Raw genomic sequence first — 19,204 nt, forward strand, 5'->3', positions numbered from 1 at the left:
CATGACTTTGCAAAGAATGAGTATTGGAAGGGATCTCAAAGGTCATCTAGTCCAACTCATTCTTGGACAAGAATATTAGCACAGTATAGTAGAAAGATTTCTCAATCCAGAGTCAAAAAATCCACCTTAGAAACTTACTAGCTATCTGATCCTGGCAAGCCACTTACCTTTCTCAGAATCAGTTTCCTTATCGATAAATGGGAATAAAAATGAGATCTACTCAGAAGGTTATTGTATTGATCAAATGAGATAATATTTACAAAATATGTTGTATCCAATTTACAAACCATGTTAATCCAATATCTACTTTCTTTTCAGATCTATCTATCCTTTTCCTCTTCCCACCTTAAATGTGGAAGTGGAATTATTTACTTTTATTGTAGATATTCATTAAATACTTGTTGGAAGAATTGTATTCTCTCTCCAATAGCCTAATTAACACATAAAGATAAATATCAAATAAAATTATTATACCCATATTTCTACTCTAAGGAAAAGTCTGCATTAAGAATTGGGAAAACTGGGTTCTCTCTTCAGTTTTGTCATAATCTGTGACACTGGACAAATATTTTCATTTCAGAGACATAGTTCATCATTTGTAAATTAGGGATTTTGAATGTTTTAATAATCTCTAATATTCTTTTCTCCTCAGAAACTTTGTGGTTTTGTATAATTTCCTAAAACATTTCAACAACTTCAGATTAAATAAATTTACTTATCTCACTGAAAAAATTGAACAGATATTTGGTTATTTGCACTCTAGAATCCTAGGATACTTTAACAATAAGAACATCATTATTATGAATATCATTGGATAACGATTATAAAATTATCATGATTAGAAGGCATTATCTATGGTAGGCTCCTGATTTTGCATGTCTATAACTTACAGAATTTGTTGGTTGTTCTTAGTTTTTGAAGAGGATCAATGACATCAGGAGGATAATGAATTGACTTGAAAGTGAATTGGATTTTAGTGAAGCAGAGTATACAAAGTCATTAACCTTACTTTCTCCTCTAGAGTCATTCAGAGTCCAGTGGCAAGACAAAAGTTAGGATGGCTAGTAATGACCCTAATAGGTTGAGTAATATTAATATTTGTAAGAATCTGAGATATATGTTTGTGAATAAAAACTCATTTGTTCAAAAGATTTTTAGATATTTTATATAAATACATGTATATTAAAAGTTTTTAGTGTTCTATATAGTTTTACTTTTTATTGAACCAAGGAATATTGAATTTGATTCGGTGATTTATCATTGACCAAACTAATTATTCATGCCAGTTCATCTGATTAATAAAATACATATTTCTGGCAGCATCTGACTAACTAAATGTAATGTGATGAGGAAAGCAGCATAAATTTCAAATATTTTAGCTCTCTATATAATAGAAAAATGCTAGAATTTTCTTCTCTCTTGTATTTCCCAAAAATTTACTTGCCAATAAAAACATAAAGTGAATTATCTTGGCTTTCTTTTAATAGTATCATCACTTTAAAAGATTGGTCAACTTTTATATTCTCAAAGTTTAATCACTGTGGGTTTTATCCTTTAGCTTTTGAAGATGAGAGTGCTCAAAGGAATTCTCCTCTGGCCTCCTTCTCCTTTCCCTCTTCCCACCTTAAAAAAGATTGAGGAATATTGACAGAGACACTGTGACATCTTTTTTTTAAAGTCTCTGTGAATGAAGAAGACCATTTCTAATATTAAATAATTATTCAAACATCATCAGGCCTCCACCCCAACCTGTTTCCTCTGTATTTGTTCTTCCTTTCATGCCCCATTTTAATAATTTATTCCCTTTACCTTTTCCTATCCAATTTTGTTTCTATAAGTACCCCATTGTATAAATCTCAGACCCAATCTTTCTTTCAAACTATCTTAGTAATGATAACAATTTTAAGAATTCTGACTATATTTTCATATACATATAAAATAAACAATTTGATGAGTACCGTATTGTCTTTAATATTTTCCTTATATTTCTTCTAAATTTTTATACCAAATTTTCCATTGAGTTCTATTTCTTCTTCTTTTTATATTTATCCATATATGCATATACATATCTTTATATATCATTTATTATATTTCTATATATTTAAAATATAAATATATTCATGGTCATTTCTTTTTTTCATTCATGAACATTTGATAAATCTAAAGACTTTCAGGTACTTATAACAGAAGAAAAATATATAAAACATGAAAAATATTTATATTTAAAATATATATATATATATATTCATTCATGAAGTGAAATTCACAAATAGCAATTATAACAGAATGTGAATGGGATGTTTATAGTGACTCTTTTTGGCAAAATGTTGGGAATTGTAGGAATCTCCATCAGTTGGGGTGAATGAGTTGTGATGTATGGTTGTGATGTATATGTATAAGTTGGTGAATAAGTTGTGATGTATGGTTGTGATGGTGTACCACTGTGCTATAAGAAATGATGAGCTCAATGATTTTAGAAAGTTAGGGAAAGACTTGCATTAAATGAGGAACAGTAAAGTGAACAGAACCAAGAAAAAGAACATTGTATGTAATAGCAAGATTGTTTTAAGAACAACTTTGAATAACTAAGTCATTTTGATTACTATAAATGCACAAATTAAGAATAAAGAAAATATGGAGAAGGATGCTATCTGCATCCAGGGAGGAAACTGAAGGATAGAGTATGTACTTTTGTACTCATCAGTAATTGGTTCTAGAAGCACAATGAGTGACAAAAATGAGTATCAAATGAATTTTTTTCTATAAGAAGTACTTCTCTAGTCCACTGCCTAACTATGCCTCTGCACTCAATTCCCCTAAATTAAGTGGGGCTTCCAGGTGCAGAGAAACAAGACTGCCCAGCCCAGCTCAGCCCAATCAGGCTCTTGTTTTCTTGATCCATTTCACTTTCTGTCCCCACCCATCCCATCCAAGCTTCTTGGTGATGGTGGTGATGCTGAGTCTGGATGTGGAGGTGGAAGCTATAACCCTATGACCTCCATTGCCCAGGGCTCTGTCCATCTCTCCTAGGTTTAGGGCTGCTAGGAGTCCTGAGTTCTCTGCAAGATGTTTCGACTGCCTCCTCCTGGGCTCCTGCTACTGCTCCCACTACTGCTGCTGCTGCTCCTGCTACTGTTGTTGCTGCTAGTGCTGCTACTATTACTTCTGCTTCTCTTCCTTCTGAGCACATCAGACATTCTGTGCCCTTACCAGTACTACTGGTAAGGAAGACTATACACAATAGCCACAAAATCCTGCAGGAACTGCCCTGCAACTTGTCCACCAACGCTCACAACTTCAGCAACACGGGCTCTAATCTGACAGTTTTCTTTATCTCCACCTTCACAGGGAGAGGATGCTGCAACAGCTGAGGGCAATAGTAGTGGGGGCTGGACACAATACCCGACAAGCCTTATAGCTCTACTGCTTAAACAAGACAACAATCAAGTGTGATGAGTACTGAGCAAGCACCAAAAGAGGTACCACTGTATATACCTTTAGGGAGGTGGTGAGGGTGGAGGGAGAAAAAAAGAGAAAAAAAGGAAGAAATTTGCATAATAACTGGTATATTTGGGAAGGAATAGCAAGTTGTACATGGTGGATTTATAGTTTCACGGGTAATCATCCTTTTATTATACTGTGTTATAAAAATGTTTGTTTTGTACCATGAATTGAAAGTAAAATAAATTATGAAAAAGACTAAATTACTATTCCAGTAAGAACAATTTAAGTTGATGTTTAGTTTTCTTTCTTAGAATTGTTAATAATTTAATTCATACAATGATAGAATATCAGATTTGGAAGAGAATTGAGAGGCCATCTAGATAGAACAAACTCTACCTGAATAATAATTTTCTCCACAATAAAAGCAACAAATAGTGTTCCAACCTTTGCTTGAAGATTACCTGTGAAGTTATTTCTTGGAGCACCTAACTCCAATTTTGGATAACTTTAATGTAAAGCAAATAACTTTTTTATAAAGAGAAAGCTCAAATTCGTATCCTTACTTGAAACTTTTTTTCTGACTGCTACTAGTTCTTCCATAAAGGACTAGGCAGAACAGCTATAATTCTTTTCCTGAGAGTTGGTTCTTGTAAATACTTTGTTCACTCAATCAAAAAACACTTATTAAAAATCTATCATGTGTAAATCACTGGTCTATGTGCTGGGTATACAAAGAAACAGTGTCTTCCCTCAAAGAGGCTTCTAATGAGGAGCATCATATGCACTTATCTGGATTTTTAAATAGATGTATACAAATTAGATGGGAAGAAATTTTAGAAGAAAAGGAATATCTGGGGGAAGAGGGAAGACTCTGATCTGAGTCCTGAAAGAAGAGACAAAGGGGTAGAGGAAAGCATTACAGTCATGAAGGACATCCAGTAAAAAAGCTTGTAGTCAGGAGATTGGGGATTGTGTGCAAGGAATAGCAGGAATTCCAGGTTCATTGGACTATAAATTATATGAAGAAGAGATAAAATGAAAGTCTATTAAGACTATAAGGAATTTAAATATCAAATTTAAACAGAGGATTTTATATTTGATCTTGAAAGGCATAGGGAGCCACTCAGGTGTTTGGGTGGGTGGGGCAACAGGGTCAGTTCAGTACTTTATGAAAATGACTTTGATAGATAATGGGATTTGGATTGTAGAAGGGGACACCAGCTGAAAGACTATTACAATAGTCCAAACAAAAAATGTTAAGAACCTAAATTAAGTAGTTGTGTGATTGGAAAGAAGAGGATGTATACAAGATATGTTGTAAAAGTATTTTGCAATGGACTGAATTTGTGAACTGAACCAAAGTTGTAAGCCCATGTGATATGATAATCCTTTCATATTAATAGAGAAGTTAGGAAAGGGGGAACAAAAGGAAAGAAAATTAGTTATGCTGTATATGTTGAGTATGAAATGTTTACTAGACAACTAGTTCAATATGTCCAACAAATAATTGGTGGTGCAGTACTGTACAGACAAGGGCTAGATATATAAATTTAAGAATAAGGGAAAAGACATTTGGCAGTAAGGTAGACACCTGGAGGTGGGGAATAGGGTTTGTTACATTGGCAAACTGTAGAATTAGAATCATTGGGTTGGGAAGTATGCACTATTATACTTCTCTAAGATTTCTGTTCTTCGGGATCCTAAGTTCCTTCAACTAATTCTTCATATAGCATTACATCTCTTTACTATTCTAAGCTACTTCCTTTAGATTTTCAGTGTCTTCCCCTATCTTGTACTTGGGAAGTTGGATTTACATTTATTCCTACTAAATTTCGTCTTACTAAATTCTTTAGCATATTTTCTCCTGTAAAGATATTTTCCAATATTGGTTGTGTTAGCAATCACTCACTGCTGTGTTATTTGCAATAAGTATGCCACCTATGCCTTTATCCAGGCATTGTTGCCTGTTCTATGTCAGAACAATGTTCTATGTCAGAACAAATCATAGATCCTGGTGATCCTCTGCAGGAGAACTTCTTCCCAGGTCAATCAACTGTTGGCAAAGATCAAGTAGTCTAATACTGACACAGGCTTTCCATGTAAATGTGAAAGTAAAATTGCTTTAGATTTTAGTTTTGAAGAATTTGGGGGGAAATGTAGAAATTCTTTGAGTGCCTCCTGTTACTTTTGTAGATGAAGCTATGCCTTACTTCATCAAATATGTGGCAGGACCTTCCTAGCAGTCATGGACTCATACAAATTTATAGCTGAAGGGAATTAAGAACATATAATGTTACCTGCTCATTTTATAAAAAAAGAAAATGAAGTCCAGAGAAATCTTGATAATAATCAATAATAATGTTGATTTTTAAGATTCATTTTATATAACACAATTAATAAATGTTTGTGCAATTAAAAAAATAAAATTAAGATATTAGAATCATAAGCTTAGGAGTTGGGAGAAATTTAGCAGAAGTTCTCATATGAATAAAGAAAGCAAAGTGTAAAAAGGTGAGGTATATTGACCAAAATTCCAGAGTGACTGAAGCAGAATTTGAATCCAGGTCTTCTGGCTTCAAATCTGGTACGCATTCTGCTTCACTCTGATTCCTCAAAATGACATAGGGAAAACCAGGCAGAACGCATCTTCATGATCCTATGTCCCTTCTGCAATCCCCGGAGTACTAACACATCAATAGAACATCGCACTGCCATTTGTTCACTTTCAAGTATGTTTTATTTACAGTCATTCCTTGAAATCCTAAATTTGCTTTAATAACACTTCATACACAAAATAATTTGCACTGTACTTGTTGCATATCATATCATACAGAATAATTCAATGCTTTATGAATACTTTCCAGTGACGCACAAAACGGCAACAGCACCATTTGCTAAAAGCAGCACAGTAAGTAACTTGGTTGGCTAGAGTAGCACTTTTTAAAATGGCCATGAGATGGCACTGTGATCAAGCAGATGAAATATGTGTGTTCTGCTCCTGAGAACTTTTCGTTGAGATGGTGATGGCATTTATCCTTTTACATCATGTTAGAAGGATTTACCATACGAGTTTTACTAAATGAAAAAACAAACAAACAAACAAATAACTCTCAATCCTATGAATAATACTATTGCTTGAGTGAATCCTTCAAAGTCAGTCTTTCAAGCTCTGTCAGTAGTCCAAAGAGTCCACATTCTTATGGAAAAGAAGAATTCACTGGAAAAGATAAAAGTAGTCAGAAAATCCTTAGACTAAAATTATAAAGTGCCCTAATGTTTTGGTTTATCTGAGATTAATAAACCAAATACCTCTGTTTATATACAACCTCCTTCACAGTAGTGCTTTCTCAATGCCTTATTATGGTGTAGATTAAAGCCACTATGGTTCTCAGTGGCTACTCCAGGGGAGGGAAATTTCTGTTAGATCTTGCAAGATGAAAAAGCATTAAGTTCAGGACCAGCAAAAGACCAAGTGTCTCTTCTCCAGGGTCCAGCCTAACAAGCTGATCACCAGATGGTGAATGTCACAGCAACTGACGAAGACACATTTATCAAGGTATGAGGAGGTTGCTGTACATCTGTGTTAGTGGAGAGAGCACCCAGAACTGTGGAATCACAGATGTCTGAGGAATTGACATATATATGTATATATTTACATACATATATGTATGTATGTTTTTAAACATACATACATATACACAGCTATATTGTTTCATTTCCATTACAATTAAATTAACATTGAGTTTCCAAATTATTTAAGACAAACTTCCAGTTTATAAAGAAGCTGCTGGCACTATATCACCTTAATCTATCATGACAGTCAAGGAATATATTAAAAATCTTATATACAGTTTCACATTGAAATATACAAAATATCAACATGCCCATAAATGTCTATATATATGTATATAAATACAATGTGTTTTCATTAGTTTCTCTCTCTTCCTCCATAAAAATATATAAATACTGGATCAACTGTTTGAACATATCTGTGTATATACATATATACGTAGCCATCTTCATCTGTATATACATAATAAAAGGTGTATAATTTGTGGAGAAAGTGAGAAACACACTGATGAACATTGATAATATCTATATAGTTATCAAGTAGTTGTCAGGCAATAATTATGTACATTCAATTCAAGATAGGCTATATGGGGATAGGAATTCCAATTTTTCTCATATACATAAAAAGATGTGCAACATCACAAACTAAGGCAAAATACATTAAACAAGAAGTTTGATAGCATTTGAACTTTATCTGATACATCTACATTAAATCATTAAAGAATAATTCAGTTCAAACACAGGCTTGATATCAGCTGTATACTATATATTCTAGCATTTGAATTACTCTACCATTGCTTCAGTCAGCAATACATTTGGTAGGAGATAACTATTGAATTTATCCTTAAAGCAACTGTAAATTACAGAATAACAAACCCCCCAGGAATTCTCTCCCCTTCCTTCCCCATAATTCATTTGAATAATCTATTCTGAAAGCCTGGAGTTAGGATGGGGAGGGTGAGTAATTCTTTATATCTCAACAGAATTGTTAATATGGAACTTCCCTGTTGGTTATCACTATTAATCTCTGTTTCAGTAGCAGCCAATGTGCTGTTTAACAGTGTAATAATTGAAAGGATCATGATCAAGTTGTGAATATCCTATGTTTAAATGACTTAAAAAATTAAAAACAGAAAATTCTTGAACGAAATAGCAGATCACCTGCTGTTTTATATATGTATATATTCTAGTATCACTAATATGAAAATTGGCCTTTTTTTTCCTCCTAGAAAGAATGAACAAACTTAAAATAAAATCGTACTTCACATTTTTAGCAATGTAGACTATATATATTGCAGACCTGGAATTGGGAGAAATTTTAGTTGACACCTCTTCAGTACAATGCCATTTCTTTGAGGGCAAATGTTAAAATTAAAGTATTGCTGTAACTCCAAATGCTTGATAAATGCTTGTTGAATACAATAGCTGGACTGCTCATTTTGCAAATGGGAAAGCTAAGACCTAAGGAGTTTAGATGACCTATTTACTCATAGTTGCATCAATGGTAAACAGAAAAGCCAGGACCGAACCCACTTCTCTGTCTCCAAATCCAGAATTCTATCAATTACACCATGATGCTTCTTATATAAAACAATTGTTTTCAAATGTTACTCAGTTGTTTGGCCAAAGATTTTCTTTTTTCTCGCTTTGGTTTTTTACTCAGAGTTAGTAGCCACCTAATTAAAAATAAGGCAGAGTGTAAACCTAATGCCTTAATAACTAATCAGTAGATTTTGGTTTATAGGATTCCTCTCAATGTACCAGTAGCAACGTTTTTTGAGCAGATGGATGGTAGTGGGAAAAGAAAACTGAAAGGAGAAAAAATTTATTCCCATGTTACTTTTTTGTAAATGTCTGTGACTGAACTAAAGGTGACTTCAATTTTCTTTAATTCTTCTTCTGTTGTTTTAATGACTAACATGAATAAGGTAATTTCTACTGATTAGTAGCAATTATAGATAGTTGTAATGACTGAACACATCCAACTAGCATGATCTTAGACATGACCTCAAATGTTGCTTTCAAGAATCATCTGCTCTGATTCATTTCCAAAACTTTGTTATTGTTGTTGTCATGAAGACATGGCATCACAGAAAAAAAAATCAAAGGATATTTTAAAGGAAATTTTTCCACAAACAATTTCTATAAATCTGTTTGGTAGTATGACTCAGTCTTTTCAATATGTCCAAAATCTGGCATGAGGAGACAAGAGAAATTCAGAATAAAGCATAGATTTTTTTTTCCAAAAAGAAACTGGAAATAGTTTTAACTTAATGGCATTTTACAACTTCTGAGGAAAATTAACTTGAAATGCAGCATATGGTAAATAGCAGAGGACACATACTTTAGAATGGTATCTAAATAAATAATATTAATACAATATTACCAAATTTTCTATGTAATTATTTCATTAATACAATTATTATAAGACAAGTACCTGGGTGGTTTTTTCAAAGTTTATATGTTGACAGATTAATTAACATTATCCTTTATTCCAAAGGTTCTAAAAATATTTATTATTTTCAAATTTCTTTCTATTAATAATTATACCAGAAAGGAATTAATTCAATCCTATGCTGTCAATAAATGACACAGTGGCATAGTTTTTATTTTCAAAAGAAAAAATATCAAAATTGATTTATTTGTGGCCATCATTAAAATTATACCATAAATGGTATTTGCCTTTAAGAAATATATTTTTTAAGATATTAAAAAATAAGTTTAGTAAAGGCTATGCTTAAAATAGCTGAAATTCTTTATGAATTCTTTTATTTTTTTTAAAAAGATGCAATTTTCTGGTATTTAACTCTGCTTTTCATTAATAGAATGACATGAGGAATATGTTGATGATATCTATAGATCTGTTAGACTGGCCTAATTTTTCCAAGTCTTTCCCTATTTTTCAGTTAGGTGAACACTTTCTCATTGTGTGTACTCCAAGGTTGCCACTCATTGTCTAATGTGATCACACAGAACTAACCTTTTCATTCACTGGGATGACACTATCCTTGGGTGAATTATCTAAATTATGTATCCCAATATCAATTCCAGTGTAGTCTTTATCTGTCACCTCAGAGTCTTTCTTTTCATCATCTTTCTGTGGCATTTGGGCTTGCCTAGAATTATAAGCTAATGCGGGTATGGTGTTCACTAAAATCAATTGAAGAGGTTTCTTGTTCTCCTTGTACTGACACTGAATATAACGTGAAAAAGCAGACCGGTAAGTTTTATTGAACAGTGTATACACTAATGGATTGACAGCAGAAGAGAGGTAACCAATCCAAACAAATACATTCAGCAGAATCCCAATGATATTTTCATCGCATGACTTCTTGCAGATGACTGCCATCACATTGGTGATGAAAAAAGGACACCACATTACAACAAACAGGAAGAAAACAATACCCAGGACTTTGGAAGCCTTTTGTTCATTGCTGATAGACTGCATAGTCCTCCTTCCATAAGACACGGGTTCCTTGTGCAAGGAACGCTGGAAGAGCTTTTCTGAAGACAGGGAGCTTTGAGGGAGGAAGCTGAAAGATGACAATTTGTTCTTTGGGCCAACATCATTCACACATAAAGTAGCTTCTTTCTGAAGTGTCTTTATTGTTAAAAAGTAGGTGATCACCATAATGGCTAAGGGGATGAAAAAGGACACAAAGGAGCCAATCAGGACAAAGTTCTCATCAGCCAGTAAGCAGCTTTCTTCTTTAAACACTTTGGAATCATCTTGTAGGCCGATGACTGGAACTGGCATTGATATACCTTGAAATTGATCAGAAGAAAGAAGGTTACTAAGGATAATGTCATAAATGTGAAAAAAATTGCAGCAAATGTAGTTAATGTTCATTGTTCACAGGTGGACTGTATCATAATGGGATTTTTAAAGTAATCATTTCGTTAAAACATTCAATTCAGAGAGCGTTTTTGGAAATGAAAAATTTGTTTTACATGTATCTATATAATAACAATGTTAAAGAAATGCAGTGGTACTGAGTTGAATTTTACATAGATTTAATGATGTAATTACATGACATAGTGGAGAGAGAAAATTGGACTTGAAGTCAGAAAGACCTGATTTCACATCCTGCTTCAGACATTTATTGATTGTGTGACCTTGGACAAGTAATTTAACCTCTCTCAGTTATCATACTTGTAAAATGGTGATCATTTTTGGATGATATGGATGATAACATATTTCACAAGGCTATTGTGAGGATCAAATGAGATATTATATGTAAACTTTAAAGTTATGTTGTTGTTGTTCAATCCATCTGACTCTGTGTTACTCCTTTTGCGTTTTTTTTGGCAAAGATACTGGGATGGCTTGCCATTTGCTTCTCCAGCTCATTTTACAGATGAGGAAAACTGAGGCAAACAAGTTTAAGTGATTTGCCCAGGATCACACAGCTAGTAAATATCTGAGGCCACTTTTGAACTCAGGAAGATAAATCTTCCTGACTCCAGGCCTGGTTCTCTAACCACTGCAGCACATAGTTGTCAGTTATATCTCTGTAGTTATTGATCTATGTGTAAATGCTAGCTATTATTAATCCATCTTTTGTGATTAAAATGGATTTCAAGTTAAAAGTCACTTAGCTACCAAATAGAAAACTAATAACAGAAAAAAAGTAAAAATCATTTCTTAACTAAGTCACTTTCCTAATTGATATACACTTCTGTGTTCAGCTAGACCCAGATGGGAATTCAATATTGGCTTTCTAAGTCTTGGGTGATTTATTGAGTATTTTCTAAGGGGGCATTATAGGTGCCATTTGGTTTGTTGGCTGAATGATGATCCCGGCAGCATAGCATATTTCTTGTGGTATCAGTGGACAAGTGATTCCTGTGCCTTTCTTGGGCATATTGGTCAGACCAACGTAAGCTGATGACAGCTTGCTCCTTTTAATTGAAGGAAGAATTGAGGTAATAGAAGAAAAGGAAAAGTGAATAAAATATTACACCTATTTTTTTCTGCTCTATCAAACTTGATTTTTGTGTGACTAGGACATTACCTATGCTTCCTTCTGAGCATCTTCCTTTTCCCATCTCTTCTACTGTATTAGTTCTTGCTTTACTATGCCATCTTGCCTCTGCCTTCCCTCTTCTAGTATATTAGAAAATGACAAGGCCATTTCTTGCAACCACGCTTCAAGGAAACATCTGTTAGCTGTGTTACTTAAATCAAGTCTAATCAGAGTAATGTGATAGAGCTGAAGAATATCATATAAGGATTACTGTGCCATTATGCTCTCTGGACTTGCCTTACTTTCTGTCTAATTCCTTTTAGAAATTGCACAATAGAAATGTTGTATGGATAAACCAGAATTGAATTTTGGTGGTTGCATGGGAAAAAGTCATCAATCAATCAATCAATCAACAATCACTTAAATGCTTACTTTGTACCTGGAATTGTCCTAGATTCTGAGGATGCAAGGCCAAAACAAAACAGTTTCTTCTCTGAATTAGCTGACATTCTCTTTCTTTCTTTCTTTCTTTCTTTCTTTCTTTCTTTCTTTCTTTCTTTCTTTCTTTCTTTCTTTCTTCTTTCTTTCTTTCTTTCTTTTTCTTTCTTTCTTCTTTCTTTCTTTCTTTCTTTCTTTCTTTCTTTCTTTCTTTTTTCTTTCTGAATTTCTTTCTTTCTTTCTGAATTTCTCTCTTTTTTTCTTAATTTTTTCACAGTGGGGGAGGAGTAACAAAACAGAGATGAAGAGGAAAGAAAGTCTATACACATAGGAATAAAAATATATATATATATATATATATATATATATATATATATACACACATAGAAGACACAGGATTTCCCTTCCAAAAACAAACAAAAAATTCAAACTCATTGGCCAACTGAGCAAGCAGGGAAATTTGACTTCAGTTAAATGATTAATATTACCATTTTAATAACTCACTCTTCCTATTTGGACTTAATAGTCCAGGATGGAAGAATTCACGCTACTCACAGACTGGTTCTTACTCTGATTGGTACAGAAACTTTGATTTGGGCTGCTTTTTCCCTCCTTAGGCAACCTGGCATACAACTGCTCCTAAGATATCATAACATTCATTTTGAACTTAGTATACTCAATTGACTTGGCTCACTATAGCTTCGAACTCCTACTCTTAAGAATTCCACTAATTTTAGTCTTTCTAGTAGCTAGTATTACAGACATGTACTACAATGCTTAACTCAATGAAATGGTTAATTGATATCTCTATCATATGCTATTGACATATGCTATTATATAGCTATTGACATATGCTATTAATTTCTCAGTCTTAGTTGACAAGGTTTAACATTTTTTTTCTTTTGAGAAAGATTCTTCAAGTGTTTTGGGGATGTCAAGGAGAATGTTGACAATTAGAACCAGAACCAATTAAACCTTGCCTAATACATCTGGTGTATTTATTGTAGTCTAGTAAGTCTACCTACTTTGCCCATACAGTTTAATAAGGTGACTAGGAGATTGAAAAGCTGGGACCCTACATCAAATCTTGTCCTTTTGGATACCTCTTCCCTTTTTCTACTCTACTTTTCTATGGAGTGCTCTTTGTAAAGAATTAGGATAAGATTAATAAGAATGCAGTGCTTCCTTCTGTGATTTGAACACAGTCATACAATAAAAGGGAGATATACAGTATTTTAATCTATAATACTGAGTCTATGGTACCATAATGAATGGATCTCATCCACCAGCCCCTCAGAATTATTCAGCCTGGAGCTCTTAATTCACCTTCCCTTGCTCTAATTTGCTTTGGCTTTGTACCAGCTGGCAAGGAAGGCCAGAGAGATAAATTGGCTGTTTATCAATATCAGCAGCAATGCCTCCTTGGTTTTGAGGTGTATTCTTAAGCTAAAAAAGTTAAATGATTTTAACTATATATATTTTAGTTTAGAAGTAGCAGAATGATTAGCTTCTTTCTTGATAACTATAAATTTATCTACTCTCTTTAATTCAGCAATTTCAATTTTTTTCTTTCAAATTTCGCTTCAGTTATAACTATTATTTTTAAGAATAGTAAATAAATATTTTTTCCAATTCTGGGTACCATATTTTAAAAAGATATTGAAAAGCTGAAGCACATTCAGAAATGGGTGTTTAGAATGGTAGAAAGCCTCAGGAGAATTGGTTGAAGGAGTAAGGGATGTTTAGCTTCAAAAGGAGAAGACTTGGATGGGTGGGGGCAAGATAGTTCTCTTCAAGTACTTGAAGGCCTGTCATATAGAAGAAGGACAAACCTTGTCCTCTTTATTTTTATTTATTTTATTTTATTTTATTCCTTGTCCTCTTTATACCAAGAAGACCGACCACAGAGTAATATATTAAAGCTGCAGAGAGACAGATTTGAGTTCAATATAAAGAAAAACTTACTAACACTTAGAACTATCTGAGAGTAGAACAAGTTACCTCAAAAAGTATGCTTTTCTCTTAAGGTCTTCAGTCAAATGTAAACATGACATAGCTGAAGAGAAATTCTTTTTTAGGCCCAAAATAGGCTGGACTAGAAGGCCTTAAAGGTCCCATCCAAATCTGATATTCAATGATTCTGGAAGTGGGGGTCAGATGAACTGTATAATATTATGTATATTTCTAAGCACACACACATACTCACCCACTCAGCCACATACATTTACAGGTACATGCAAGCAGTACATGCAAAGCCAGCTATATTTATGAGTAGATATGCATATTTATATACATACATAACATTTGAACACACACACGCATACACGTACATATAAAATCAGGAGTGTACCTGGAGGAGAAGGGAATATCAAATAAAAACCTTCTCTCCTAGACTTAGCTTTGGCTCTGAGACTCTTCCTCTCACTCCCTAACCCCAACTCAGATGCCAGGCAGAACACAAAAGAAATTTCCTGCTGGAGATGAAAAGTCTCTTTTAGCCAAAGTACTGAGAACAAATGGGCCGCTTCTATTTTCCCTAAGGTGGTCCTTGGTTGAGGGCTACTGCTCTGAAAGAACTGTGGAAAATCTTGGTACTTTCAACTAAAAGAACATGACTGAGCACATTCTTTGCATGAAGAAGAGAGCATCATAGGGAGAATTTGATCTGAAGTTAGAAGCTGGAAGCAGGGAAAAGCTCTATAATTATGTGTTATCTACATATGCTATGTCAGAACAGGTCCAGCTTAAGGACCTATTCCCTGAATCATGTTTCTAAATGCATAAAATAAAATGCATAGGAATACAAGTAAGAAAACCAATTCTATTAAAATTTAGTTATCATAATATTGAAAAAAAAGTTTATAGATTCTAGGTTAAGAATACTGAGATTAGAGCATCTCTGAGATTCAGTTAAGATTCAGAGTAGTTGCTCTCTGAAAATTGAAAAATGGAGCGTAGTTTGTGATTGGGAATGTACCCTTTCCTCTATAGGGAGGAAAGATTATGAGAAGAGGACAGATAATGATTTCTTACTATAACTGTTAGGATGTATGTACTCTAGGGGCGGCTAGGTGGTGCAGTGGATAGAATACCAGTCCTGAAGTCAGGAGGACCTGAGTCCAAATTTGGCCTTGGACACTTAACACTTTCTAGCTATGTGACCCTGGGCAAGTCACTTAATCCCAATGGCCAGAACAAAAAAAAAAGGATGTATGTACTCTAATAATCATCTTTACTTGAGGAGATGAATCATTGAGTGTTTCTTAGGGTAGGTCACTTTCCTAGGTGTGTATATTACATGATACCAGAGAAGAGAATTATGCAAGCTAATATTATCATTCCCTGATACAATGTATCCCATTACTATTGCTCAAATAAGGAAACTATTTCAGTGTTAAAGATGGATCTTGTGGGTAAAATAAATTGTTCAAAGATCAAGGTCATGCAAATTAGAGTGAATGCACTGATACCCCTGGCCATCACTGAAACAGAAATTGTTCAAGTTTTTTGTTCAATATTAGTAATTTTCAGAGATATGGAATCTTTCTACACTTTAAGTTTGTGGATTTAATGAGGACAGTAGCTGAACTATGTGGTGTTCTATTTTAATTAATATATTTTTCTAAACTAGTGAAAAACAGTGCAGCTCCATAGGTGCAGTGGAGAGAGTATTAGGCCTAGAGTCAGGTAGACTTAGTCTTCCTGAGTTCAAATCTGATTTCAGATACTTACTATCTATGTGATTCCAAGCAATTTAGTTAAGCAACTTAAATTAAATTAAGCAACTTAAATCTGTTTGCCTCATTTTCCACATCTGTAAAATGAGTTGACAAAGGAAATGACAAGCTACCCCAGTATTTCTGCCAAGAAAATCCTACAGGAGGTCACATAGAGAGATTAAAAATGATTGAACAACAACAGTGAAAAACATTATTCAGAGTACAGGCCTTTCACCCATGGCCACTAAGTGCATGTATACAGAACTTAAATGTTGCAAAAGATCTATGGTTTTATCTTTCACTGGAACAGTTTACAACTGAGCTGTCCTTTAATAGACTGTTTTATGAGCTGCCATGGCCAGAAAAAATCATTTCCTGGTAGATAACTTTTGGTAATGAACCCAGTGGAGGTCTAGCGCTGACCCTCTGGAGACTGAACTCCATTGGCAGAACCTTTCAAAATTCAGGATCATGGCCAAGTCATCCATGATCCATGAGACATCAAAGGAGGATGAGAGCAGAACAAATGAATGCATATTTGTGTTTTCTCTTTTAAACAAATGAGATGCAATTGAAATGCTGACATCTGGAGTCAGAAGAATCTTGGTTGTTATTTATCCTTTAGCACAGATCTTCTTTTTCAGATGTGAAAACATTATGCACAATTGTAATTTTTAGTTTCATTTAGTTTGATTTCATATAAAATTGTTACAGGTTGATGGCTGTTTTATTTTGAACTTTATTTTTATTTTGGGTGGGAAGGCTTAGGGTGATTTTCATCCTTAGATTTTTCTGGATGAATCTTTAGCCTCTATTTTCTTCCTTGATGCCCCCTCCCCATCCTCTTACTCCTTGCCCTAGTGTAAAAAGAATTGTACTACTTGATAGTACACAGTAAGCAGTAGATTGCTAGGTAGTGCAGTTGATAAGTAGTCTTTGATTTCAAGTCAAGAAGACTCAAATCTTTGACACATATATCCTTGAATGTGAAGCCCATAAAGTGAAAAAAACTGATCAATTCTATGAAGCTGGAAAAACTTGGAATTGTTTAGAACCAGAGATGAACTGTGTTTCTATTGGCAGAGGACCAGTCTAACAGTTGATGGTGGCTTTCCACCAGGCAATGAATTTGGGCACCCTGTGAAAGGTCATTTGCTAAGGCATGGAAAGTGATATGGCAGCCAGATTATTTGGTGGGAAGAGTGCCAGGTCTGAAGAAAGGGATATTCATCTTCCTGCGTTCAAGTATAGTCTCAGACACTTACTAGCTGTGTAACCTTGGGTAAGTTACTTAATCAGGTTTGCCTCAGAATTAAGCAACTTAAATCTGTAAAATGAGCTGAATGAAGAAGGAAATAGAAAACCAAAATGAGGTTACAGAGAGTCGATGTTACTGAAATAGCAATAATAACAAAAATGAAAGATGCTAATCAACCTTGATATATATATATATATATATATATATATATATATATATATATATATATATATATATATATATATATAGTCTTGTCAAAGCTAGATATTTCAGACAAAAATGTGCAAAACTTTCCTGAGAAGTTCGTAGTTGAGCATTTCTGTCAGATAGAGGCTATTCCTCCCTAACCTTAGATGCTGACCTTGGTATTCTGATTAAAGTTTTATATAATGAGTTTGAGAGATTCAAGGAAGCACACAGAACCCAATTTGAATAATTAACAGCATTGGGAAATATCATGACATATGACTAGGTAATCCATACATCAAAACTCAAGAACCTTGGATGCTATGTACCTCCCCCTTTGGAGTGAAGTGATGGGGACAAACCACCACAGAGTCTATGACAGAGCTAGAATTGAGGTATTAATTACGGACCCTAAGTGGCAGCCAAACTCTAGAGTATGTAGGAACAGATTAAAATGTAATTGGTAAATATTCAATAAAATAAATAAAAATACAATGTAACATAATGTTAATTTGCAGTTTTCTAAATCAATATATTGCTTGCATGAATCTGTTTTTATTTGCTACTTTTAGAGTATGTCCTGGTTAGTCCAGTCAGATTAAAAAAGAATTGTGTTAATGGAGCCAAAGAGAAAGACAGTCAGAAGTATAAAAAGCTTCAAATATAACCAAGAGTACTGAGAAAATGCTATTGGATTTAGCAAATCAAAATAAATGGTCTAAAAAAAAGTAATTTCAGTAGAGTGATCCCTGATCATAAGGGATTGAAAAGTCATTGTAAGGTTAGGAAATGGAAACAATAAGTATAAGTGACTTTCTAGAAGTCTGTATAAAAAAAAAAAAAAACATAAGATGAGAATTTGAAGGGCAATGCAAAATGAAGATTTATTTAAGGACAAGAAAGTCCTGAATGACCTTGTAGGTAGTAGGGAAAGAGCCAGGAGATAACAGGTCCTGGAGGACATAGGATAGGGATATCAACTCTTAGAATTGCTCTTGGAAAGGAAGTTGGTCTCTTCAGAGATTCGAGCAAATAAAAGTTTGGAAATTTTGAAGAAATTTGAGATCAACCACACTGATTCTCCTTGCTCTGCTCACCTAAAGTGACTATCCATCTCATTGCTATGCATTTGTATTGCCTTGGATAGGTCAGGATTTCTTAAACTTTTTCCATTTGCGAGCCCTTTTCTGTTGAGAAATTTTTACATGACTCACGGTACATAAGCATATAAAATAGGTATACAAATCAAACATTTACTGATGATAAATCACAATTTCATGATTCCCACATTCAGTTATGTGACTCCATATAAGGATATGACCCACAGTTTAAGAAGCCTCAGTACAGGTAATATCCTTAATGTATCATAGTTTCCTTATTGTATAAATCATATTCTTATTTTTATTTAGGGATGGGGAAATAGGAAAGAAATTCTCTTTTCATTCAAGTTCCCTCTATTCCCTATTTCTATCTGTAGATAGCTGAATCTTTTTTTCTAGATCTTTGGAGAACCAAGATCCTTTTTATTATCTGGGCACTAGGCCCATTTTCCTGACTGAAGTCAATATTTTATTACTCATGTCCACCTAAATTCCTGATTCAGCCTCCTTCTATTAGATTGG

General features: G+C 33.9%; 1 protein-coding gene across 2 annotated transcripts in view; it reads right to left on the reverse strand.

Moving 5' to 3' along the window:
* Positions 1 to 6,158: 6,158 nt before the first annotated feature.
* HTR2A (5-hydroxytryptamine receptor 2A) overlaps positions 6,159 to 19,204 on the reverse strand; it is a 54,015-nt gene continuing 40,969 nt past the window's right edge. For both annotated transcript variants that reach the window (XM_051987318.1, XM_051987319.1), the window contains exon 4: positions 6,159 to 10,779. In XM_051987318.1, coding sequence (XP_051843278.1) covers positions 9,980 to 10,779 — 800 coding nt within the window. In that variant the 3' untranslated portion in view covers positions 6,159 to 9,979. The remainder of the gene's footprint in view (positions 10,780 to 19,204) is intronic.

This window comes from Antechinus flavipes, chromosome 3, assembly GCF_016432865.1.
Source record: "Antechinus flavipes isolate AdamAnt ecotype Samford, QLD, Australia chromosome 3, AdamAnt_v2, whole genome shotgun sequence".
Taxonomy (NCBI): domain Eukaryota; kingdom Metazoa; phylum Chordata; class Mammalia; order Dasyuromorphia; family Dasyuridae; genus Antechinus; species Antechinus flavipes.